The 27,309-nt window shown below is 35.8% G+C and overlaps 1 protein-coding gene and 1 pseudogene across 8 annotated transcripts in view; one reads left to right on the forward strand and one right to left on the reverse strand.

The window, feature by feature from the left end:
- Positions 1–1,419: 1,419 nt before the first annotated feature.
- The window catches only part of ASCC3 (activating signal cointegrator 1 complex subunit 3), a 384,990-nt gene continuing 359,100 nt past the window's right edge, over positions 1,420–27,309 (reverse strand). For 7 of the 8 annotated variants that reach the window (XM_017958157.2, XM_017958154.3, XM_017958156.3 and 4 more), the window contains 5 exons: positions 11,744–11,895; positions 9,950–10,097; positions 6,473–6,682; positions 3,653–3,828; positions 2,751–3,557 (listed from right to left, as the gene is read on the reverse strand). In XM_017958157.2, coding sequence (XP_017813646.2) covers positions 3,410–3,557; positions 3,653–3,828; positions 6,473–6,682; positions 9,950–10,097; positions 11,744–11,895 — 834 coding nt within the window. In that variant the 3' untranslated portion in view covers positions 2,751–3,409. Of the gene's footprint in view, positions 3,558–3,652; positions 3,829–6,472; positions 6,683–9,949; positions 10,098–11,743; positions 11,896–27,309 lie in introns of all 8 variants that reach the window. The other variant, XM_003897951.5, reaches the window with a different exon arrangement.
- LOC103883882 lies at positions 18,323–26,862 on the forward strand (annotated as a pseudogene).

A 27,309-nucleotide genomic window follows, 5' to 3' on the forward strand; every position in this document is an offset into this window, starting at 1 on the left:
CCGCCAGGCTCCTGGTTGTCTCCTCTCTGCACTGGTTGTCTGTTCCACTCTCAGAATGTTCTTCATCGTAACCTTCTCTGGTCCTTCCTGACTCCTTACTGCAGGTAGGTTTTGAATGTTGTTTCCTTGGCTTTTCTTGCTACACTTCCTTGCTTGGTCATATCATCTCTACATCGAGGCCAGATTCATTTTCATAAAGAAAGCTCCCACATAGCCAAACCCTAACCTCTGGTGACTTGCCAAGAAATTCCATGGTATTCACATAAGAGTTATGGTCTTTAACTCTCTAATTCACAGTCACTTCACAGACTTTCCCCTTCGTCTTGCCCATTCATCCCTTTCATGTCTCTGAGAATGCAGACCTAGCCACTCTAGGCTGGGCTAGCTATAAATTTTCCTAATGCTATTCTACCTGACCTGGAATGTCCTCTTTCTTCTGTGCCTTCCCAATTCTAAGCATCTTAAAAACAGCCTAAATGTCACTTCATGATTTTTCTAAGTAATATTTTACCTCTGAACTCCCATAGCATTTCCCCCATCACTAATATTAGTGCAATTACTTTTTATTATAATTATGAATATCTTTTTATCACCAGGCTACCCTTTTTTTTTTTTTTTTTAAATTTATTTATTATTATTATACTTTAAGTTGTAGGGTACATGTGCATAACATGCAGGTTTGTTACATATGTATACTTGTGCCATGTTAGTCTGCTGCACCCATCAACTCGTCATTTACATCAGGTATAACTCCCAATGCAATCCCTCCCCCCTCCCCCCTCCCCATGATAGGCCCCGGTGTGTGATGTTCCCCTTCCTGAGTCCAAGTGATCTCGTTGTTCAGTTCCCACCTATGAGTGAGAACATGCGGTGTTTGGTTTTCTGTTCTTGTGATAGTTTGCTAAGAATGATGGTTTCCAGCTGCATCCATGTCCCTACAAAGGACGCAAACTCATCCTTTTTTATGGCTGCATAGTATTCCATGGTGTATATGTGCCACATTTTCTTAATCCAATCTGTCACTGATGGACATTTGGGTTGATTCCAAGTCTTTGCTATTGTGAATAGTGCTGCAATAAACATACGTGTGCATGTGTCTTTATAGCAGCATAATTTATAATCCTTTGGGTATATCCCCAGTAATGGGATGGCTGGGTCATATGGTACATCTAGTTCTAGATCCTTGAGGAATCGCCATACTGTTTTCCATAATGGTTGAACTAGTTTATGTGGAGAAATAGGAACACTTTTACACTGTTGGCAGGCTACCCTTTTTGAAGGCAGGATGTGTTTCTGATTCATGTGGGTATCAGAATACTCAACACAGTGCCTACAACAAATCCTTGACTGGAACTTCAATTATTTTGAGTTGATAAACCCCAGAGAAATATGAAATGACCTGCCATGAAAACACAGTTATATAGTATAATAGCCAGCCCAGAGGTGCATGTTCTGAGATAAGTGGGTTGTAGGTACATCAGTTAAGAAAGCACTTTTTAATACAGCCTTGAAACCTTTTTATCACAATATTTCTCTTCACGAAAACAAAACCCCGCAAGACACTTTAGAACAAATGCATTCTTTCAATAATCAGGATTTGGAATTATTTTAAACACTGACAAAATTCTTGGCCAATAAAAAAGTTGTGAGATGTTAATGACTTGCAGATCTGTAAACAGTAGTACTAATCTGATTATGTTGGCATATATCCTGTTGTAAGACACATTTAACACTATAATTTTTGTTGAGTAATGAGTGTGGATAAAGTTGTAGCTAGTGTTGGTCACTCATTGGAATAAGATTAACTTAAATTTGTCACATTATTTCTCTTCTCTCTAATGGGTACAACAGAAATACTTTCTTATTGCTCCTATGTCCTGTGTCATATGTCCAGTGAAGGAGACCTCCCAAGTCTGCTTGCTGTCTAGTAAAAAGGAATGATGTTGGTAAACACGAAATCAGTGAGATTGTTACCCCGCAGGTTCCTGTACGGACTGGTCATTGTTATCTATACATAATCTTCATTTTCTTTTAATTCCACTAAAACAGTGTTTAAGATATAAATTCCAATTAGGTAATAAACTTTGCCAAAGAAAAAACAGAGAGAACTTTTATATGAAGTAAATTTCTCAGACTAGAGTCCTCATTCTCACTATACTTGGTTTGCTTGCAATAGTTATTTAGATTTAATTTTGGGAAGTGAATGCCTGGTTCTCCTGCAACCTACTTTTATTTCTTCTTCTTTTTTATTTAAGCATGGAAAAGGATATATACAAGCAATACATTCCAATTCCAGAAACACTGAAATTCTAGTACTTGTAACAGTTACATTGGAAAATGTTTTAAAATAATTTATTTTAGGGCTAAGAAAACTGAAATTATTTCACAAAGGTAGAATTTCATTCCACTAGAATGCATATTATATGAACATTGAATTTTAACAACTTTTTAGCTTGAAAAAGTATTTTTCAAGATGGAATTTGTTTGCACATGGAGAAATTTTCTTTGACCCACAGGGGTCAAAAATTTTCTGTCTCAGATTTGTCCAGGACAGCATAAAGACAAATAATTGTACTATATGATCTGTAAGTGTTACAACATGAATTAGATTATACTTCTCTCCTTGTGTAAATAAATATGTCAGAAAGATAATGGAAATAAAGCCTTGAAGTAGAAGGGAAAGAAAAGAAGAACAGATGAGTAAGGGGATATTATGGAAAGGAAGCAGAAGAAAACATTGAGTCAACTGGTCTTGAAGTGTCACTCTATATTTTATTTCCCAGTTAACTGTATCTACATTTTCTAAGATCAGTATATTCTGTTTTCTTTGTTATCATCATTAGGCTCCATAATATAATTTTACATCACATATTATTAAAACATTTATGAGTATAAGAAATTCTTGAAGCTACTTCTGCATGTAATCATATCAAAGTATAAATTTTGCTAACAATACACACTGTGTATCACCTTACAGGTTTATATTTATATTTTATGTGGCAGAGTTAGAAATCTGTGACAAGTCCTAACACTTGTCACACCTCAATGCAGTTTTCCTTAAAGAAAAAGCCAATATTCATGTAAACAGTACATTGTGAGATGTAAAATTTGATAGCTCCTAAATATCACCTCAAATATACACAAATTAAAAGATTATTCTACATGCTTTTTCATCTCACATATCAAGAAACTCATGAAGATAACATTATAAAAGGCAACATTTGTTAAAAGGCCACTGTGGTTAACTTTATGTCACTGGAGTCAATACTGCAGCCACTGTCAATTTCCTGGATGGCTGAGGTTAGAAGTTGATCCTTTCAAGGCAAACATCAAGTAATTCGATGTTGTCTAGATGACTGAACAATGAGAATTCTTAGCCACTCCTTTCAAATGGATTGTTCAGGTCAGGTTACTTTAATGCCAGGTCAGTCAGGGCATCAGAGACCTTGGTGTTGACCTGTGTAGAAAGGCTCGCTTGTGTAACGTTGAGATAGATGTCATACTGCTGGTCCAGGCCAAGGTAGCAGTCACTCATGAAATATAATGTGTAAATATACCTAAAATATAAAAATAGAATAAAAATGTAAAACCACATTTGCAATCACAATCATATTTAATGCTTTCAGAACTTTGCTAGTAGGCTTCTTCTTACCTTCCAGGTATTTCAGGGGTATAAAAAGAAAGGGAAGCAACATGATGATTTCGAATATATCCTACTCTTTTCAAAGCAATAAGTTCTCTTTTATCCACTTCTCCTAATATCAAAAACCATCCTTCATCTTTTGATTTGGGAAACCGAGGAGTAACTGCACAGCTCTCTGGCTTTCCCTATAAACCAGAAAAAAAGATACAACATTAAAAATATCTAGACTTTCTATACCACTTGGTTGTGGTTAAGGCTACGTTGAGTTACTTGAAGGCCATACATCTACATAGTTCACCATGTGTATCTGAGATGTTTTAAATTTTTTTCCATTCTGGTTTGGTGTCTTTGATATGCAATTATTTAACTTATCTCAAGATTCTCAGAGCACATTATAGACACTAGTTTGTGGTTGTAAGTATCAGAATATTTGGCCAGTTAGAATAAAAAACTCTGGATCTTGACATCCAATTAGCAAATTCTCATGCTATTCCTGCAATTAACTTTAATACCACATTGGTAGATGAACAAATTGAGACATAACCATGTTAACCAAATCTTCTAAAACCTCATTCACAAAAAACGAATGCTTAAGAAAACAAACAAACAAATAAACAAAAACACAAAGCCAATCAAGACTGGACTCTGGACCCCAACATGAGGAGTACTATATCAAATACATACTTTCCCCCCATCCAAGAAAAAAACTCACATAAATAAGCATATATTCTAATATGGTAATATTAAAGAGTCCCTTCTCTGAGAAATGGGCAATTTTAAGTCAAGCAATTTGTAAAATATATTAATCACCACAATCCAAATTAGATATAAACATAATGATCGCACTTGAGGTCTTTATTTTAGATCAATTTTTATAAAATGCAAGATTATTCTAACGATTCTTTAAGACAATAACTTTATGGCATAATAAAATATAGTAATAATGATATATTCTCAGACTTCACTCAGTATTCTAGAGGGAGATGTTTCACTTATTTCAAAAGGGTGTCAGAGAGTAATATATTTTTACAGCATTCAGAAACAAAAATTAAGAGATTTTCTGGCATGATTAAATCTAAGTTATACATAGAATATTAAGGTAAAAAATCATAGTTTTCCCCTATGATTTTATCTTTATGATTATTGCTATTTTTATGATTACTACTAGTATTAGTTTATATTACTTTTTTAATAAGTTGGAATACATTAAGTCCTCTAAAAATGCTCATATTGCCAGGTGCAGTGGGTCACACCTGTAATCCCAACATTTTGGGAGGCCAAGGCAGGTGGATCACCTGAAGTCAGGAGTTTGAGACCAGCCTGGCCAACATAATACAAAAAATTAGCCAGGTATGGTGGCAGGCACCTGTAATCCCAGTTACTTGGGATGCTGAGGCAGGAGAATTGCTTGAACCGGGAGGCGGAGGTTGCAGGGAGCTGATGTTGCACCCTTGCACTCCAGCCTGGGCAACATAAGTGAAATTCCATCTCAAACAAACAAACAAAAGCTCATATAAATGTCAGGTGTGGTGGCTCATGCCTGTAATCCCAGCACTTTGGGAGGCAGAGGCAGGCGAATCATTTGAGATCAGGAGTTCGAGATGAGCCTGGTCAACATGGTGAAACCCTATCTCTACTAAAAATACAAAAAATTAGTTGGGTGTAGTGGCACATGCCTGTAAAACCCAGCTATTTGGGAGGCTGGAGTAGGAGAAATGCTTGAACCTGGGAGGTGGAGGTTGCAGTGAGCCAAGCCTGGGTGACACAGTGAGACTCTGTATCAAAAAAAAAAAAAAAAAAAAAAAGAAAAAAGAAAAAAGAAAAAAGAAAAAAAGAAGCTCATATTAAAGTCTCTGAAATGCCAGAGGCCAATCAGTTAATACTTACACTGACAGATTTTTTAGATTTAGAAATCAAATGAGGTGAGACTTGAAGGTACAATACTGAAAGAACATCGTACAAATAGAAAGTTACTGATCATTTTGTGTGTGAGAACAGAAGGGGCAATACTAATGAACTACAGCTTCACCCCTGAGGGCTTATTCTAGATATGGGAAAGCCCTGAATCCACTGGACCATAAAGAAGACTAATTCTTTCTTATTTTAATTATTATGGCACTAAAAACCAATCTGCCCACATGCTGTGTACTAATATTCTTAAAGGACCAGATAATTAATTTTGGTGTCAGAGGCAACAGAAAAGAGCATAGTAATCTAAAATAAAAATACTGTACATTTTTGGCCTGCATGAACATTGACAAAGCTCTTCTATGCATTATAATGAAGGACGCAGGCAGATGTGGTAACTGAGGCTCAGAAAAGCTTAATGTCTTATTCAAATTCATAGAGCTAAGTGGTAAAGCTTCAGTCTCATCTATATCTAGCCCAATGCAGTTCCTGTATACCAAAGTGCCTCTAGGGCAGTACTGCTCAAGCTTTAAGGCCCTTAAAAATCATCTGGAGTATTGAGTGAAGGTATAGATTTTGAGATCCCCCCTCTTGAGGTTCTGATTCAGCCAGTCTGGAGTGGGGCCAAGGAATCTGCGCTTTAAAAGGCCCTTTAGGAATTCTCCTGGACTGAGTCTATATACCATACCTTGAGAATAGAACTCTAGGCAATATATTCTTATGTAAGGTAGATTTTCTGGGGCTGAAAAATGGCACATGAGAACTCATGAATTTCAAAAGACTAACTCTCGCTGCTTAAGACCAGTTGAGAAAGCAGGATTCATGAATGACACGGGCGCATTAGTCATATAACAGATATGTGTGGTGGCGCATGCTGGTATTTGGTGTGAAATATTTGAGAATGGAAACCAAACACTATACCTTGTGGAACCCAAAGTGGACTCTCTGCAAGCTGACTTGAAGCACATACTCTTGGTCAGCATGCAATTTGATCCATTTGTTGTCATCTCGTTTGTCTGCAGTCAGAGTTGAGACACAGAGTTCATTATGTCCTTCAACTAAGTCATCCCACGAGCCTTTAACACTTATGCCAACATTTATCACTGGCAAGTGAGATAAGAAATTCCATGCCTAAATAAAAACAGAAAAGTAACATAATAAAGGAAGAGTTTATGTGAAATGCAATGATCAACTAAGAAATAGTGTGCTTTTAGAAAAAAATCAACCTTTTAATGTTGAGATTAATTCTAGATCCAACGCAGTTGCAGGAAATAATACAGAGACATTCTGTGGACATTTACTCAGTTTCCTCTAAAGGTAGCATTTTTCAAAACTATGGTACTTATTACTACTAGGATATTAACATTAACATAATCCAGTGATTTTGTTCAGATGTCCTCAATTTTTCTTATACTTGTGGCTATATGCATGTATGTGTAAAAATATTGTGCTTTTAGTCTTTTTAATGTCTTTGTAAAAGTAAAAGAGGGCTTATCATTATTTAAACTTATGATTTCTTTATTGTAAATCCCTCCTGATATTGAGCAGCTGTTGACTATACTAAAATAAAACAAGTTAAAAAATGTTTGTTGTCGAACTGGTTTGTTTTAGAGAAGCATCTATTCAGACATTCATGTGGCTTCTAAGATGGAGAGCATTACTTGGGGATAAATGGGCAACCTGAAAAAAATTTTGTAATTGAATAATTGATGTTAGAATCCTCCACTGACCACTTATTGTACATTTTTTGGCTCCTATTTCAAATTTGTCCTATTTATTCTGAAAAAAAAAATTTCTTTATATTCGATATTTCACAAGGAATTCTATAAGTCTAGGGTTCCTTCTAGAAACAAACATGAATTTTTGGCATCATTATGCTGAGAATACCAATTAAAATGACACATTAAAAGATATTTTACCTAATTTTATACTGCTTTTGAAGTGGAAAGACATTTGTGAAAAATCAGTATTCAAATAGCAAGTGCTCACCAATGTTGAATGAATGAATGAATGAATACCTAGGTCTACAGAAAAGATGTAACAAAAGAAACTTGAGGTCATCTTTTTATAACATATACAATTCTATGGCAATATCAGCATCAGTCAAGAAAACTTCTCAAGACATTGGCTTTTTTTTTTTTTTTTTTAAATCAGTTGTTACCTTCTATGTTAGTTTTTAAAAGTACATGGTATTTTAATTTTGGTTTTCCTTTTATTCCTTTAATACATACTATATATTTCCTTATAGGTTTTGATCTTGCTTACTGCTGCTGAGTATACCTAATTGAAATGAAGTAGCCCTGATGAACCAAACTACCCCTTAGGAATTAAAAAAAATGTAAATTCAATGCAAATTTTCAATTCAAATCCAATCCTATAACTTGTCTTATGAATCTGAAATCATGTCTTGAACTGGATTTTGAAATAGTCAAGCCACAGAGTGTACTTCCAGTACAAAGGATGGTCTATCCCCTGCTAGAACCCATAGTCACTAAGTATAGAAGCTGTACCACTGGATGTTCTTCTAGGACTGGCCAGTCTGGAAAAGTGGTTAAGGGGACTTAAAAACACAATTTCTGTAAAGCATTTGACTTTGTCAGACAGCACAAGTAATATTTACCACATGAAGCAAGACTTGATATGTTTCTTTACTTGTACCATTAAATTAGTTACCAATATAATGTTTTGTTATCAGCAATTCATTGGGATTTTACTTTACAAAGTCCCCAAATGCCATATCTGGCTTTTATATATATGTAATTTTTTGTAGGACTTAATGTTATTATTATTTTCAATCTACAATGTGTACACATATATTTATTGGAGATATATATGTGTATATATATTTATGTATATAAAACATGAACTATTTTTAGAGAAACTGCTAAGACATTTCAATACCAGCCAAACATATTTATCTGAGGATTAATCTTCATCTATTGAATCAGGCAAGAGCACTGCCATGCATACAATTATTTAATTAGCAGCCAAATCCTCTGCCAGTCAGCAGCCGTTCCAGGCATACTGATGGGGTAGAAGATGCAAATCTCACAGTCGTACTGCTTTTTCTCATTACTACTGCAATTAGCACTTAAATTGATGCTTTAAACATACTAATTTCTGGAATAATTCAGGATTTGTATGTTACCTGGGATCGCCTCACTGCAGAGCCGGCACCAGATTGCTCTGCAAATTGAAGCACTTTTGAGCCAAATAACCATCATCATATCAGACAGAGCCAATTTGCATTTGGTTTTAAAGATAACAGAATGGCAATTTATGCAAATAAATTAAGTAAGTTTACTTCTGAGTTCTCCCTGAACTAATTATAACAATGTTCTAATTTTTCATCATATCTAAAACTTGGCTTGAAATCAATGTATGTTATGTTGGAAATCTGTTGTTGCTAACAGAAGCTTTGTTTTGATTTAAATATATTGTTTTTATTCATAATTTTGATGGTAATTTAGTTGGAAAGGTAGGCATTTATTATGAATATTTAAATAGTATTTTGTGCCAATCTTGGGTTCAACAGAAACTGAACAGTCAATCAGACGTTAATGCTTGTTACACTTTTTCCAAGTCTTGATAAAAAATAAGTTCCACTTGGAAAAAAAAAAGACATGGTTTAGAAGTTTCTTTAATACCCGTATTTGCAAGTCAATATGTTAATTATGTTATAAATCCTGAACGTTTACTTTGACATGTTTAGGGTAAAATTGCTTAAGACTTAAAGTCTAGATAGCCAAATATTTCTGGCATTGTTCATTCATATTTTTGGTCTTCCTAAAGATTGTTTGGAGACATGATCCATGTTGTTTTTCGCAATATAGATTCAGCTTTCTGTGTAAGTTATATGGTTCACACACACACACGGTTTACTTGAAAGGATACTTTTGGATCTAGAAACAAAGTGATTATAATAAGAGAGGGGCATAAACAAATAACTGAGGGAATTGCATGAAAATATACCAAGCATACCGAAGGAAACACTACCCTGAAGAGAGGGAGTAGAAGGCTAGGATAATGCAGCCAAGTGATGGACAAGCTACTTGAGGCTTTTCACAGCCAGCTTAGTAGCATTTATACTGAAACAACTTCTCGTAATGCAAATACCACTATTAGTTACTATTACTGTCATTATTTTTAGTATTCATTTATTGAGTTCTTACTCTATGTCAAGAACTGTATAAAGCAGTTTACATAAGAGTATCTTCCTTAATTTTCACAAGAACTTCTTGAGACATGTATGTTTTCATGTCCATAATCATAGTAGTAAATGGCAGAGACAATTTAACTCAAGGCGAGCCTGGTTCCAAAATCCATGCTCTAAGTTAGAAAACTCATGGTACACCTCTGAGTAGGGGAGCCTTCAAAACACTTAAGAGATGGTCTTACCTGTTTCGTTTTTGCAGCATGTAGCTCACTTTCTACCATGGAGCTAAATACATGGTCTTTACCTCCACAGGCCTGGATCAGTTCGGGAAGGCACTCGATGGAGGTCCGACCCCTAGCATGTGGGCCCTTCATAACTGGCTTCCATTTCCTAGGAAATAATATCGAACCAAGCAAATAATTGTTTCACAGCAGAAAGATGATTTTCTGACAATGGTGGTTTATATAATAACTTTTTTTTGTTTCAATTAAGAAATGACATTTTAAGACCATTATGTTAAGTTTAAAAATTCAGCCAGCATTCTGTATGGATAACAGCCCTAGGCAGTACTGTTATTACTACATAAAATGTATTAATTATGTGTGAGCTGAGTAAACACTTAGGGTTCACAGACATTGGGTATCTTTCTACAGGAAGACACTAATGTGAAGTAATGCTTCCATGTACATGAAGTACTGATCTGGACCCCTGAAATGTGCTTAATGGGTGCAGCAAATGTCTTTAATATAATTACTTAAATAAAGTTTTAAATTATAAGTTGTTGGGAACATAAAGCTAAAAGTTCATTTTGAGAATTTTTGAGATTTACAGCATAAGTAGTGCTAGATCCCAGAAACATAGGCCACCTAAATATTCCAGTAAGAAGAAAAATATAATTGAAACTCTTAAGAGTGCTGTGAAAACTGTATCAAATCTCTTAGGTCCCAAGCAGCTTCCATAGCAGACCTGCGTGCTATGTGTGGTAGTACCTTAATGTGTGTTCTTTACTGCTGAAACCCTACTCCCATAACTTTTATACCATACTGGAAGGGCTCCTGAAACTGAGCTGCAGACACACAGAGGAGGTTATCTGCCTTTCACCCCATGCCACTTGCTGCTGCTATGGCATAAGTGTCTTTTAGTTTCTAGGGACATCCCATGGTTGGAACCCAAGTACCATGGAGACAACTGCCCTGGAACCCAATATATTTGAGTCAAATTGAGGGACTTTCCTAAGGAGACTTCGTGTGTGCCTGAGGTTCTTGTTGGCATCTGTGTCTAGATGTCTCAAATAACTGCCACCCCTTATCCGGATGAACAGGAGTACGAGTGCATGATGGCAAGCTACAGCCAGATTGTTTTGCTTGTCTACATGACTGTGAACCAATATTTTGGCTGCAAATTATCTCTCAACTGGCGTGAAACACTGGTGTGAAAGAAACATTTCCAATTAAACACTGCCAACCCTGCTTGTATTAAACACTGTTCTTTTCCTTGCAAATATATTTCAGTCATGTACATGAGACTTATGGGTTAAATAATTGATGCTAACATAAACTCTTACACACAGGTTATATCTTGAGCTCCTAATATATGTAACTACCTAGTTTGGGACATTTTACAGATGCACAATTTACTTTTACAATGGATTTCAGATATCTCAAATCTCTTCAACAATAACAGACATTGGCCATTTATTTTGCATTAGATCACAAAGCATTTTAATGATGTCTTCTTAAATGAAGATTGATATTGTAAAAGAATAAATGCAATCAAGAAAAAAATGTATCCAATGCTTCAAATGGAAAATGATTTAGATAGGAGAAGTTTAAATTATAGTTCAGCTTGGGACTGATGATCAAATTCCAAACCAAAATGTTGTCAGTTGGCCATGTCTTACTCTGGGAAACAGGAGTATTTTCCATGTCAATAATCAGTATTCTCCATAACATAAAATTTCAGTGACTACATATATAAAAAATATATTTTAAAAAAAATTAAAACAAAACAATTACATTGAAAAGTAAGACAATTACTTGAAAAGGTGAAGATGATGGTTTTCTATGTTTGGTAGTGTAAGAAGAGAAGAGTCTTTTAACCACCGACCCTGGATCACCATCTGAATCAGATTGGTGATATTCAGGACAGTCACCAGCCAGCCCTGGTTTGCAGCCACGTCCAGCATTGCCTGAACAGGGAAAATGCACGTTACAAGAATAACATGGTACTTGCCCCCTTCACTGGGATTCTGATGTTAGCTTTAACAAAAAACAAAGAAACCAAGCATTGTATCTCTAAATTATTATTCATCAACATAGAAACCAGAAAATAAACCACAGTTGGATTGCAGGGAACAAATTTGATCACAGCATTTACTGTACATTACTTCCCACAAAGGACCAAATAATAAGTTTTGTTAGGGCAGCAAGAATAGCTACATAATATTGGTAGCTAGCATTAAAACAAAGATAAAAACTCAGTGTACTTACTATGAGAACAAATACTCATATAATTCACTGTATTAAGAACATTAGCAGCTGCATTTAAAGAGTGAATCTCATGTAGTCTTTCAAATTTAAAATCAATAATGGTAAGGAGATAGTTTTTCTTGCCAAAAATTTATTTTCTCCAAAGAACAGGCTAAACATAGAGGCCTGGTTTTCAATGACGATAATACACCACACCACATACTAGCAAAGGGGGCAACTGCTAGTGGTACATGTAGAATGAAGAGAAGCTATTCATATTAGTCTATACATTTAATCTAATGTTTTATGGACAAACAAAAGGCTGCATTTGCTTAAGGCAAAACTAAACAGTGAAATCTTATTTAAACAAAGGCAAAGTTTACACAGGCAAAGCTATTTCAATTAAATTAGATTCTGGAGAATGCTGACTTAAAGACACATAAGTTAATATCATGATCTTAGGTAGCTATTTTATACAGTTTTAGTACTGTACTCTCTTGTTTTGGGAAATGATATGAAGATAGGAGAAATTAGATATGCCTAGCAAATAATTAAAATGATACTTTAATAGTAAATATCTCAATGACAGCAAAATATTTATAAAATGTACAAAATCTGTTAGTGGACTTTTAGAAATAATTTTTAAGGCATATTATGTTGGAAAAATCAATTTGCTATACTACTTAGTACTGTTGATGGAGAAACATCTTCCTTCTGAGCGTTGAATATCCCACTCTGTTCTCTAAAAAGTGAGTTTAAAAAAACTCTCTAAAAAGTGAGTTTAAAAAACACCTGGCTAAACGAATCTATTGTTTCCTTGGTATATTACAGAGAAATGGATCAAAATTTCTGGATATCATGATTAATGTGACGTCATGGTCAAATTGGTCTTTAGTATCTATTAACCTGCTAGATATACATCATAAAGACAGAATGTTGGTATAATAGGTATATTTATATATGTGTGTGTATATGAATGTGTATACATGTATGAATGTACGTATTTATAAATCTAAGGAAAATCCACTTATATTCTTCCTTTTTCCCTGTACAGCAGAATAATATACTTTGTCTTTCTTTGAAGTATATGAGACAACAGGTCATGATGAATGCTACTCATAGACAAAAAAAGAGTAGTTCACAAGTCATAACTCTTGAGTCTTACTAAGGGAAGAGAAAAGGAAAAGAGAAATGAGTAATTATACCTAATGCAGTATTATGATGATGTCAGAACTTGCAATGTGGAGTAACTATGGCAATTTTACTTGTGATTTTACATTGCAACTTGACTGGAAATAAATTCCAGACCAAAAGCTCACATACTAGAAGAGCTAGATGGATGAACCATATATTCTTAACTTTGAAGTTTTCATGATGAAGTTGAAAGATTTCATAAAACTTATGAGATTTCCCCACAATTTTATACTGTAGGATCCAGATGTGAAAATGTAAAAAAACATGCTAACTACTTATATGAAATAAATAAAAAAGCCATATCATAAACTGAAAACTATTATTTATCTTGTTTAAATTTAGAGAAAAAGCAAGTGGGGAGACCAAGAATCTGTGATGGTAAAAGGTTTTGTGGCTCCCCAACTGAGTTGAACAAAAACATTGCTACACGTTTCTCTGCTCAATTACTCCCTAGTTGTCTTGTTCTCTTTGCCCCCATGGCTTTAGTGCAGACCTTCATTTCTCACCTGGAACATTATATTCTTTATTCTCATATAATTTCTTTTCAATATTTACTTTATATTGTTACCGAAGTGAACTGTAAGAAGGTAAAAGTGATCATATCATTCCTCTGCTTACATTTCTTTAATGGTTTTACACTGTGAAGGGGATAAAAAAACTGATGCTTCTTTGAATAACAGTCAACATTCTCTCATCTATCTGGTCCTTGCTTTTCACTCTGGCTACCTCCCACTCTGTACTCTTAGTAGAGGAATACGTAACTACTGGTATTTTCCCACACCAACCCTTGCTTTAGATGTTTCCTTCTCCGTCTCCTTTTCTTTCTTTCTTTTTTTTTTCTAAACAAATACCATTCCTGTACTTTGTCCCTCTGGGAAATTCCTATTCATCCATCAAGTCTCATTCAAATGCTACTTTTTACAATGAAGTTGCCAGACCGTTGTAGGTACAGTCAAGCACCACATAATGGTTTTGATCAACAACGAAAGAACCAAAATATACAACAGTAGTCCCATAAGACTATACAACCATATATTCTGTAACTTTTCTGTTTAAATATGTTTAGATACATGAATATCATTGTGTTATAATTTCCTACAGTATTCAGTACACTAACATGCTATACAGGTTCATAGCCTAGGTGTGTAGTGGGCTATACCATCTAGGTCTGTGTAAGTACTCTCTATGATGGTCACACATGAAGAAATTGCCTAAGGGCACGTTTCTCAGAACTCAACCCTGTTATGCAATGCATGATAGTATTTTTCCTATGTCTCTGCTGTTCTTGACACACTCCACCATCATCTTTTTGTAATCCTCTGTTTACGCATCTGTCTTTTAAAGTATAGGCTTCTTGATGGCAAGAATCTGGAATCATTCCTTGTAATTCTAGCCCAGCACAGTGCACTCAAGAAATATTTATTAAAGAATATAGGTAAAAATGTAATTACAGTGATTATAACAACATTCTTCCTAAGTTATTGCCCATCTACCAAAGACAGTATGGTATAGGAGAAAAAAAAGTTTTAATGTCAGATAAACATAAAGTAATCCCCCCTTATCTGTGGGGAATATATTCTAAGACCCTTATTTTACTTAAGAATGGCTCTGGCATATAAGAGTAGTGATGCTGGTAATTTGAATATGCCAAAGGGAAGCTGTAACATGCTTCCTTTAAGTGAAATGGTGAATGTTCTTGATTTAATAAGAAAACAAAAAAAATCATGTGCTGAGGTTGCTAAGGCATACAATAAGAAGGAAGGATAAGTCCATCCATGAATTTGTGAAGAAGAAAAAATAAATTCATGTTAGTTTTGCTGTCACACCTCAAACTGCAGAAGTTATGCCACAGTGCATGATACCTGCTTAGTTAAGATTGGAAAGGCATGAAATATACAGGTAGAAGACATGAACAGAAACATGTTCTAATTGATGGTAATCAGGTTCTGTACTATCCATGGTTTTAGGCATCCACTGGGGGTCTTGGAACTACGTTCTAAGGATAAGGGGATACTGTTGTACAAGATGGCAGGGAACAAGGCCAAAGATAGATCCTGCAGCTTAGGCCAAACTGGAGGATGTGAGCCTGGTATTCAGTTAGAGTAGGCAAGCCCATGTGACTATTCAGAGATCCAAACCTGATAGGTGCTAAGGCCAAGGGATGGTCCAGGTAAGTGGATTTGAGAGTCCTGGTAGCTTGCATTGATACTCTTCATATGACTGAGCTTAGGATGAGTTCCTTGTGTCTCACTACCTTTCACAGCAGTTTTCCTGGCAGATAAGGATTGATAGGTATATGCTCCTCCCCAGACTGGGGATGGTTTTGGTAACAACTGGCAAGTGTGCCTGAGTTTCCCAAGTAACCCCCAAAGTCCTTTACAGGGATCTAATACTCAGCGATCTAAACAATAAAAGGTTGTTTTAGTACAAGGAGGATAAATAATCCTTGACATTCATTAGCAGCTTAGCATTAATATCAGGCAAATACTTAATCCCCCTTTACCTCTTATCCACTTTCTACTTGGCACTCTATCTATCAGACAAAGCTAGGATGATTCTGAATGTTGGGGAAACATGAATGGGGGCTGACTCTGTGTGAGACTTTCTTCTACTAAGTTGGAATCAATTTCAGTTAATTGTTGATTTGGAATTCTTTGTCATCACCAGCCCTGGAAGAATGGAAATGTGATTTCAAGCACTGTATCCACTTATAAAATTATACCACAACTAAAACCTTATTTTAGTTAGCAAAAACAATAGGGTTGCCATTTATTGAAGAGAGGTGAGCTGGAGAGGAGGTGATGAATTTAATTTTGAACACATTTTAAGTGAGGTGCTACTATGAAGCTAAGAAGTTCAGGTGAGCCGGGCGCGGTGGCTCAAGCCTGTAATCCCAGCACTTTGGGAGGCCGAGACGGGCGGATCACGAGGTCAGGAGATCGAGACCATCCTGGCTAACACGGTGAAACCCTGTCTCTACTAAAAATACAAAAAGCTAGCCGGGCTTAGGTGGCGGGCTTCTGTAGTCCCAGCTACTCGGGAGGCTGAGGCAGGAGAATGGCGTGGAACCCGGAGGTGGAGCTTGCAGTGAGCCGAGATCAGGCCACTGCACTCCAGCCTGGGCGACAGAGCAAGACTCCGTCTCAAAAAAAAAAAAAAAAAAAGAAGTTCAGGTGAAAATGAGCTCTGGAGAAAGTACATGGGCTAGAGCTGTGGACTTAGAAATCCTGGGCACAAAGTGCGCAGAGCCAAAATAATTAAAATGAGCATGCATGGAGCAGAGATAGGGGAAGCAGAGTGGGGTTTACCCGGAGATGACACCTGGAAAGGGAGGGGGAGGGCAGCTAAAGGAGTCTCACAGGCACTGCTGAAAGAGTTGTGATTAGGATGGATGTTGGTTAAGCATCTACTATTTGTCAAACACTCTGTTAACCATTTAATGTAAGTTTTTGAATTTAAACCATTTTTCAGATGAAGACACTGCCTAAGGTTGCATAGCTCTGGTAAATGGGTACAGCTGACTCCAGTTCTGGGGAACCTGACTCGAAAGGGCTTGCTTTAACCAATATAGTATATTGCTTATGAATCTCACGAGGAGGAGGAGGGTGTGTAGACTTTGAATGGGGCACTAAATTAGAATTAAAGGTTCTATGAGGAATGTGCACACTAGATAAATTGAAACTTTGTGAAGTTTTCCTGACAAGACAGAATGTAAGCAAATAATAAGTCTGGATGAAGTGTAATCAGTAGTATGATTCATGAATACATGATACTGGTTGAAGAGAGAGTGTGGTATACTAGAAAAAGGTTTAGCCTGAGAGTTTAGAGTATTGTGCCTTTAAATTAGCTGTAAGACCTTGGGCAAATCACTTAACTACTAGTATTCATTTTCCTCATCTGATAAATCAAGGAGTTTGATTAGGTGCTTTTTAATGGTTTCTGTCTTCTGTAAGCTTTAATTTTTCAATAATAAAATGCCAATATGCCCATATTATATAGTTATTTGTTTTTACAGAGCTTACTTTCTATTTTTCCAGGTGGAATGTAATATCCTTGAGGTTAGGGGTAGCATATACTAAGCAGGAAATAAGCTGTACAGAGAAAAGACCCTTTTGGGGTCAGAGGAAGATAAATTATCTGCTTCCAGGGTATGTGGGCAAGAACTCACAGAAGAGAGGGGCTTCTGCTGGTCCCTGGAGACCTCACTCACAGAGAGTGAATGAAGAGAGAGAAGCTCGGAGGTGAAGAGAAGGGAAATTGATAGCACTTATATTAGAGAGTCTCAATCATCTCTGTAAGTTGGAGGCGATGTCTCTTGCTGGGAGGAAGTACCATAAAGGAGCACTGGAGAGAATTAAAGATGTGAATAAAAACTAGAGCAGCTGTGAGTTTCAACAGCATGACTTTGTAGTAGAAACAATTAGCAGTGTTCTGTGATTGTTTCCAGCAATAATTAAGTATGCATAACTTAGATGTGAAAGTTGAGAATTCAAATGTCGATAGTTACCTAGGGAGGTGAGAAACATTAGGGTACCAGTGACATTACTGTTGAAATGGCCAACTCTGGTGTCAATGCTGTTTAGAGTAGCAAGTGAAGTCATAAACAGAGGGAACTGAGGACTAAACTGAGGAATCAGGAAGGGAATAAGAGATTCCAGATCAGAATAACAGAAATGTTCAGTCAAACTGATTGATAAAGATGCTGTGGTCAGAGAGACCACAATCCTTGGCCTACTTTAATCACTACCTTCTTGATACCAAGTGATATCAATGAGTTAATGATTAAAGTAGTTCAGCTATAACAGTTAGGAATATGGGATGCATGTAATTATGATGTTATAAAAGGGTCATCTGTTGAGCCCACTATGATGGAGCTGAAGACTAGGAACTGGTGTTTGGGGAAGGAGGAAAGAGATCTAGAGTTTAGAAGACAGGTGAGAAAATAATCTTATGGACACTGAAAGTAAAACAAAACATGGATAGAAGCAGGAGTCTGAGAAGAAAGAAATGGTTGGAGAACTTTTATTCTGGGGAAGTAAGAAGAATCAGCCAATTCAGGAGTTTCTAAGTTGAATGTTACAATGAAGGTGATGTGTGTGCCTGCCTGTATCTGAGTGAGAGGGTAAGAGATGGAAAGAGAAGAAAGAGGGAGAGAGAGAAATGGGAGTTGGGGATGGAGAGAAAGAGAGAGGCAAAATTCAAAAATAGACATACTAAACACATCTTAGACCTCATCTTTATACGGAAAAGTTAAGAACTTCTGAAGTACCTGGTTTTATACAAGGGTAGAACAAAATAAAACAATAACAACAAAAACAAACAAAAAGCAAAACCCTGTAATATCCTTGAGGTTAGGGGTAGCATATACTAAGCAGGAAATAAGCTGTACAGAGAAAAGACCCTTCTGGGTTCAAAGGAAGATAAATTTTCTGCTTCCAGGGTATGTGGGCAAGAACTCACAGAAAAGAGGGGCTTCTGCTGGTCCCCTCTAGAGTTTAGAAAATGGGCAGTCTCTGTAAGGAAATTTTTAAAGGTGTGGGGTTCCTGAAGCCAAAGGTATCCTTTATGACTTAGATACACCGTATGTCCTCAACATCTATTTCGAATCAATTTTAAGAATTTCCTAAGCATAACAGGTTTGGTCTTAGCATTTAAATTCAACCACATTTTTATATTTGTGTAAGAATTTCTGCAAAGAATAGATTTATCCAAACCTATAGACACTTTTCTTCTTATCTTGCAAAGTTGCAGATTATACTTTAAAAAGTTAACATTTTAAGCTTGACAACATATCTTCTATATTTCATATCAAGTAAATCCCATGAATTTATTGTAAAAAGCTCCAGTGAATTATACAAAGTCAGACAGTGTAGAGAGTATGCAATATGGTGTGATGAAAATACCTGTATAGTACTGCACAGATTATACAACATTTTCACTAATGGCTCTCACCTAATACTCAACAATACTAACTATGAGGCAGGCATTAATACTATCCCCCTTCACAGAAAGGGGAACTTAAGCCTAAAGAAGTTTAGTGACTATGTAATCATGCTGGTAAACAAGTGATGAAGTTAAGGCTTGATTTTGGTTTTCCAGTTTCATACATGTGCTCATTACACTGTATTCTACTAAGTGTGCTGATTTCTGCATATTCTGTTTTGCTTCAAAAAGAATCTGAGGTGGCTGACATCTGACCTCGTTTCCCACATAGCAGAAAAATGCGAACTCCAGACAAAATTATTATGTATTAATTGATTATTGTCTCCGTGGGTAAATTTTATCAACATATTTTTTGAAACTCTAAAATTTTAAAATTAATTTTAACCTAACATTTAGTTATAACTACATCTTAACATTTGATCTTCAGGCACTTATCTTTTGAAACACAACTGAATTCTGGATTTAAATAATCCAAAAGTAAAATAGGAACATTGAGCACTGTGATAAAATTAAGTCAGTTTCATTGCAAGGAAATAGCATCACTGACCTAGGCTACTAAAAGAAAATCTACATCATTAAATGTACATAAAGAGGTAAGTTAAAAGGTGGATAATAAAATCTAACTCTAAGGCTTATTATTTAAAAATTTCCCCTAAAATCCAAACTTCAGTTTAAGAAATCTGTCAATTTAATCCTTAGTGTCCTCAAGTCTCTGTGGCTATAGGGTGTATGCATGGAGGTGGACGGATTGCTCCAGCTTCTCTCCCCTTCTTAGTATTCTTTAGACTCACACTCTGTCCTCTCCCTTTATCCTTCCTCCTCAAGAAACCTTTCCTCCTTTTCCCCATATCTCTTGTGATCATCTTAATGTATCTAGTGTTAGTAGAAGGATTACAATAAATGTATGAAAATAAGATCACTGCCAGGAAGAGTGGCTCACGCCTGTAATCCCAGCACTTTGGGAGGCCAAGGCAGGACAATCACTTAAACCCAGGAGTTCAAGACCAGCTTGGGAAAGAGTGAGATCCCATTAAAAAAAAAAAAAATTGCTCGGTGTGGTGGTATGTGCCTGAGGTCCTAGTTACTTGGAGTCTGAGGTGGAAGGATCGCTGGAGCCCAGGAGGTTGAGGCTACTATACACCAGCTTGGGTGATAGAGTGAGACCCCTGTCTCAAAAAAAAAAAAAAAAAAAAAAAAAAAGAGAAAATAAGATCATGACAAAGGTTGAAGTGATAAATGTCTGTTCAAATTAAATGACATGGGGATGATATATTGTCATCAGAGTTTAAAAGAAAGAGATTTATTTACGCCAAAATGAGAAAAATTATATTAATTTATAAAAACGAAGTTGTTATGTATAAAGTATCACAAGAATGCAAAACACTATGGAAAGATCATCAAAAACAGGAAAGTCTGAGAAACTGTCAGAGCCAAGAGGAGCCTGAGAAATGACTATTGAATTTAAAGGGATATCCACAATGAGATTCTAGAATAGAACTAAGGGCATTAGGTAACATTACACATTGTATACCTGTATCAAAATATTATATGTACCCTCAAAATAAGTACAAGTATTATATATCAAGAAAAAAATTTTAAAAAGAAAAAGGATATTAGGTAAAAATTAAAGAATTCTGAATAAGCATAGACTTTAGTTAATAATTATTTGCCAAAATTGGCTTGTCAATTGTTACAAATGTACCTTACCAATATATTTAAGATGTCAATACTAGGGGAAAATAGGTTCTATTTTGTATGGGAACTCTGTATTATCTTTGCAGCTTTTCTGGAAATATAAAACTATTCTCAAACAAAAAGTTTATTTTAAAAAATTGTGGAAATTGATCCTAGGCAGTTTGTTAAAACATTAGTTGTTAGACATCTGCTAGAAAATGCACTATTTAGTTCAAGAGCTCCCAGAAGCTTTACAATGATGGGAAAACCCGAAAAAGCTTTCTTGACAGAAAAGTACACTCCTTTAAAGGTTCAGGTCAGTTGCAAGTAATGATACAATATTTTGTCAATAATTAAAATGCTATAAGTACATTTATAAGAATCTTTTTCAATAGCAACAGTTGTTCATAGTAACTTTCTCCTGAACTTTTACCCCCAGAAGGTTAGCATTCAGGAAGCTCAGCTGCTGTCTAACAAACTTAATTAATCAAAAAGTCATTTCCGAGCTGTAACTATGAGTAAAAGTGCTTCAAGTGTGCTAGCAAGCCTACAAGTTAATCAAAATGCTAATGCAGTACAAATTAAAGTTGTGATTAACATTTCACAGTAGCTGCTTAAGTGAATTGATCACACAAATGGGTTAAGCATTACTCATTTCCTACAGCCCCAACCGGGAAAAGGGTTGTTATGTGGGTATGAGAAGAGGAGCAAGGGGTAGAAGGATCCTTCATAATAGCATCATATCATCAATAAACCACCACCAAATTGTTATACAAAAGCTTACAGGTAAAGTCACCCAGGGGGAAAACAGCCTTCCAAATTATATTATAGTCCTTGAAGGGAGATTGGCTATAAATCCACAAGAGTAAGTAAAGGTGTTTAACACCTCAAAATCCACACATTTGTGTTAGTTTTGGGAAAGCTAAATGCATCAGCTCTGTATCACTTCCCTAGTGGAGAATGGTGCTTTGTTTTAGGTGGTGTTTTGGGTGTTCTACTGTGGAGATAAAATATAGCTTTGATCATCTAGGACTAGGATTCTGCACCATTGTGTGGTCCTTTACATTTGGAATAATAACCATTCAGGATTAAGTTCATTTAGAATTATTTGTTTTTAAATAGTCATCCATTAATACAGCTTCATCAGGTTTTTATGGCAGAATATGAACTCCTGGCAGTCTGGCCAGGAATGCAGCCTGAATTTAGACTTCACCCTCATCTCTATGAATTTGATAAAGTCACATTGATATTTACAATAAATAAACTACATTTGTTTATAGATAATTCAAATTTGGCAGAAAATCTTAAAAACATCGTAAGACTCTACAAACAAAAAATCTTTTTCCAATCTTTCCTGTAAAAGAACTAAAAAGAAAAAAGTGAAATATTGATTTGCCTATGATATAGAGATCTATATATCCCAAGCATTGTACTCAAGTCACCTTAACAGTGTCATTATAGTTGATAAGTTTCCAGCATACTTTAGATGATACAAAAGACCCCAAATATATGCTTATGGTATTAATGCTCATAGTTCCTTGAAACATATCCACAAATTATTTACTTATAATCTACCCATCTTTTTTTTTTTTTTTTTTTGAGACGGAGTCTCGCTCTGTCACCCAGGCTGGAGTGCAGTGACTGGATCTCAGCTCACTGCAAGCTCCGCCTCCCGGGTTCACGCCATTCTCCTGCCTCATTCTCCCAAGTAGCTGGGACTACAGGCGCCCACCACCACACCCAGCTAATTTTTTTGTATTTTTAGTACAGACGGGGTTGCAGCATGTTAGCCAGGATGGTCTCGATCTCCTGACCTCGTGATCCGCCCGTGTTGGCCTTCCAAAGTGCTGGGATTACAAGCGTGAGCCACCCACCCGGCCTAATCTACCCATCTTTTTATCAAAATGATTAGAAGCTTTCTGAAGCTTCTTGTGCAGTACTATCTATTTAAAGAGAATGTTTTCTTGGTCTAATTATAAGCATTTAAAAATCTGAAAAGATTCTACAAAAATACACAAAAGACTTTATCTACCATTTGCTATATCAAAACATTTCATACAAGTATTGCATTAAGGGTTTGATCAAGTACTTCTATCGTTAAGCTCAGCAATACCCGGACTATTTTCATTGCTAAATGTATTTAAACTCCACAATTCTAAAACTCATTTGTTTAAATGACACTGACATTCTTTAATACATCACCAACACAATGAGTCTGTGCTTAGTGCATCTATATGTAAACACTCTGTTCCATGGCAATTCTACCTCCTGGCATCATAAAATATTCCTGTGCTTTTTCATCTACTACAAATGAGAATCATTTGTTAATGAAAATATAGAACCAGCTTACAGTCATAATACCTTTCACTTAAAATAATTTTTAATGAAAAATACCCACATCGCTATATCTTCTTTTTCTTCCCTTATTCTTTCCTATTCTCATACTCTACTGTGTGTATCCATAAATATACACACACATCTTTTTTTTTTTTTTTTTTTTTTTGATGACATCTCACTCTGTCACCCATGCTGGAGTACAGCAGCATGAATCATGGCTCACCACAGCCTCAAACTCCTGGGCTCCGATGATCCCCCTGCCTTAGCCTCCTAAGTAGCTGGGACTACAGGTGAGTGCCACTATGCCCAACTGATTTTTTTTTATTTTTTGTAGATATGGGGTCTTACTTTGTTGTTGCCCAGGCTGTTCTCAAATTCCTGGCCTCAAGTGATCCTCCTGCCTCAGCCTCCCCTTGTTGGGATCACTGGTGTGAGCTACTGCACTTGGCTCATACATATCTTAAGATTATCTGCCAATATACTTTAAAAAATAGATTGAAGATAAAACGCATTTTCAGAATATCTGTGAATTATAGGAAAAATATAATACTAGCTATGTGAAATGTAATATGCTTTTAGCTTATCAGAAGTTGTTACAGAGATTAAGAGGTCAAATCACTGTTCTGAAGTTTAGGCTAAACAACAATCCCACCAATAAGCTTGTAAAGATTTGTTTTTGCAAATATAGGAAGGTTGTCTAAATGAAGAAAGGTATACCCATACAATTCATATACTTCTTCCTGTTATTTATGCAGTTGATTAAAGTTATTTTTTTTTGGCTAGCACATATGACAATTGATAAAGCCTATTAGAACATTGTGATATTAATTGGAGTCTACATAGTATCTCACATGCAAAAGAGAAGAAAAACTGGAAACTCGGTAGATCAAAAAGACTTGTCTGCTCATTCCTATGGAGTAGTCATTCTTTTATTCCTTTTATTTCTTAATAAACTTGCTTTCATTAAAAGAAAAAAAATACTTGGGTGTTAAGGAAAATAATAAAAAATGAAAACTCCCGTATTAAAGTTAGAGCCAAGACTATATAAAACAATGGAAACGTATCCACCGGAACGTAGCTCCTTAAAGGTCTTCCTTTCAGGCACACTGAATCACCCATAATACTTTCAAAGCAGCTGTGCTGGCTACTTCCACTAGGGCAATGGAGTATGAATTCAATCTATACTAACATTTACCTTGGAAGACAGATCTTTACATTCTTCCTCAATAGTAAAGAGGAGATATCTGCTATCTTGAGGCAAGGTACCTCTAAGATTGCCTATTACTTCTAGAAGCTTGAAGTTTTCAAGAAGAACCAGTAGATGGACAAAGCTTGCTATCCAGGTGGCCCCATCAGTGGTGGTGGTGGTGGTGGTTAGACAGTGAAAGAAGCCAAAAAGCTAATCTAAGGAGGCAAACCTTAAAATGACAGAGGAACATAAAATGTGTGTGTGTGTGTGTTTGTGTGTGTGTGTGTGTATATGTGTGTATGTATATGTGTTTATTGTAGTACACCTACGCAGAAATTATTCTAGTGTGCATTTGCCTTTTATTATAGGGCTATCTTATAATTATGATGTTATTCTTCCTTCTCCCTATGGATCAACAATCTGATCTTTCTCTCATTATTTTCAATTATTGTAGCTTTATGGGAGAATGTGAGGAAACAAATGGTTAATTCATTAGTTTATATAGCATAATATAAAAACTTGAGAAGACGCATAAGCAGTTGATACAAAAAAGGCAAACACTACCAACTGGGCACTGTAGAGTGATATAATAAAGCAGTTACAAATATTCAATCATATTAACAAGTCCCTCTAAGAAACTGGTTAAAGTAATTATAGGCAGACTGTTGAAAAGGGAACCAGAGTAATTAAAAGGAGGTGATTTAAGTATACATTGAAAAACAGGGATTAAAAATATTATTCATGGTCTAATGGGAATTCTTGGTTAAAAAATGTAGAAATGTCTGTGAAGTTCTCAAATTTTAAAATAAATTCTCACTAGATCGTGTGTACAATTTTAAAGTCCATCAATATAGGACAAAGGGAACACAGTGAAATACATTTTTATGGTATATCCAACCTGTGTTGTAGGCTGTTTTTGCCTTCTGATGTGATTTTGGGAAAGTTACTTAGTCTTCATCTTAAATAATGAGAATACTGTACTGCTTCACTAGACTATTGTAGAAAATGGGTCAATTACATGCAAAACAAGTACAACAAACAGGGCCTGATACAAAGAAAGCCCTCAATAAATGTTCATCATTACCACCACTGTCATGATGTTTGCCTTATGGGCCATCATTAAATAGTTATTATTTTTTTCTTTTTTGGTAGGAGGTACAGGGATGGTGTACAGTTCTCCAGATATTCTGGTATAATTTGGTATTTAACATACATTAATTCCAATTTAAATTTGCAAGCATAGGTTTCTAGAAATCTTTCTAATCAGTGTACACTGTCACAGTTCTCTATGTGCATGTATATGTGTGATGTGTTTTCCTTTCACAAATTAACATCATTTTTCTTGTAGTCTTTAAGGATATTGCTGCTCATTTGCTGCGGAGCCAGAGGAGGAGGGGAGAGCCTTGGAAGACACCAACATGAACAAGTTGAAATCATCACAGAAAGATAAAGTTCGTCAGTTTATGATCTTCACACAATTTAGTGAAAAGAACCTCAGTAAGTTGTCTATCTCAAAATGACTGGAAGTTTGATGTTATAACAGATAATTTTTTCCAAAATCCTGAACTTTATATACAAGAGAGTGTAAAAGGATCGCTGGACAGGAAGAAGTTAGAACAACTGTACAATAGATACAAAGATCCTCAACATGATAATAAAATTGGAATAGATGGTATATAGCAGTTCTGTGATGGCCTGGCACTCAATCCATCCAGCATTAGTGTGTTGATTATTGCATGGAAGTTCAGAGCAGCAACACAGTGTGAGTTCTCCAAACAGGAGTTCATGGATGGCATGGCAGAAGTAGGATGTGACAGCATAGAAAAACTAAAGGCCCAGATACCCAAGACGGAACAAGAATTGAAAGAACCAGGACGATTTAAGGACTTTTACCAGGTTACTTTTAATTTTGCAAAGAATCCAGGACAAAAAGGAGTAGATCTAGAAATGGCCATTGTCTACTGGAACTTAGTGCTTAATAGAAGATTTAAATTCTTAGACTTATGGAATGAATTTTTGTTGGAACATCATAAACGATCAATACCAAAAGACACTTGGAATCTTCTTTTAGACTTCACTACAGTGATTGCAGATCATGTGTCTAATTATGATAAAGAAGGAGCATGGCCTGTTCTTATTGATGACTTTGTGGAATTTGCATGCCCTCAAATTGCTGGGACAAAAAGTACAAGAGTGTAGCACTAAAGGAACCTTCTAGAATGTACATAGTCTGTATAATAAATACAACAGAAAATTGCACAGTCAATTTCTGCTGGCTGGACTGAACTAAAGATCAATTCTCACAATTCAGACTGAGGGTTGGGACAAAACTTTAAGGATACATCTTGAACCATATTGTATTTCATTCTTCTAATGGTGGTTTGGGCTTGTCTTCTAGTCTGGGATGCTCGAAACACTTATAATTCCAACACTGTGGATTTCATCTTATATCCGTGGACCATCCTACTTTATTCTCACATAAGTCCTAGAAGCTTTATGGTGATTATTTCGAGGTTTCCATTCTCACATAAAGCACAATGCTGTCTTCATTAGAAAACAGGTGGCATAAGAATTAAACATATGAACATCACAAAACAATGTATAAGAACTGCTTAAATATATGCTTTGGGCTAGTTGCAAAGACTATGCTAACAGCACTTCCAATAAGGGTGATATATTTAAGTATACTGGATCTAGAATGGTATTTTGGTTTGGGGAGAATTTTTTTTTTTCCTGGCAAATCACATAAGTTGTTGATGTGACTAGAGTATCTGATGAAAAAACAATGTCAGAATAA

The sequence above is a fragment of the Papio anubis genome, chromosome 6, assembly GCF_008728515.1.
Source record: "Papio anubis isolate 15944 chromosome 6, Panubis1.0, whole genome shotgun sequence".
Lineage (NCBI taxonomy): Eukaryota > Metazoa > Chordata > Mammalia > Primates > Cercopithecidae > Papio > Papio anubis.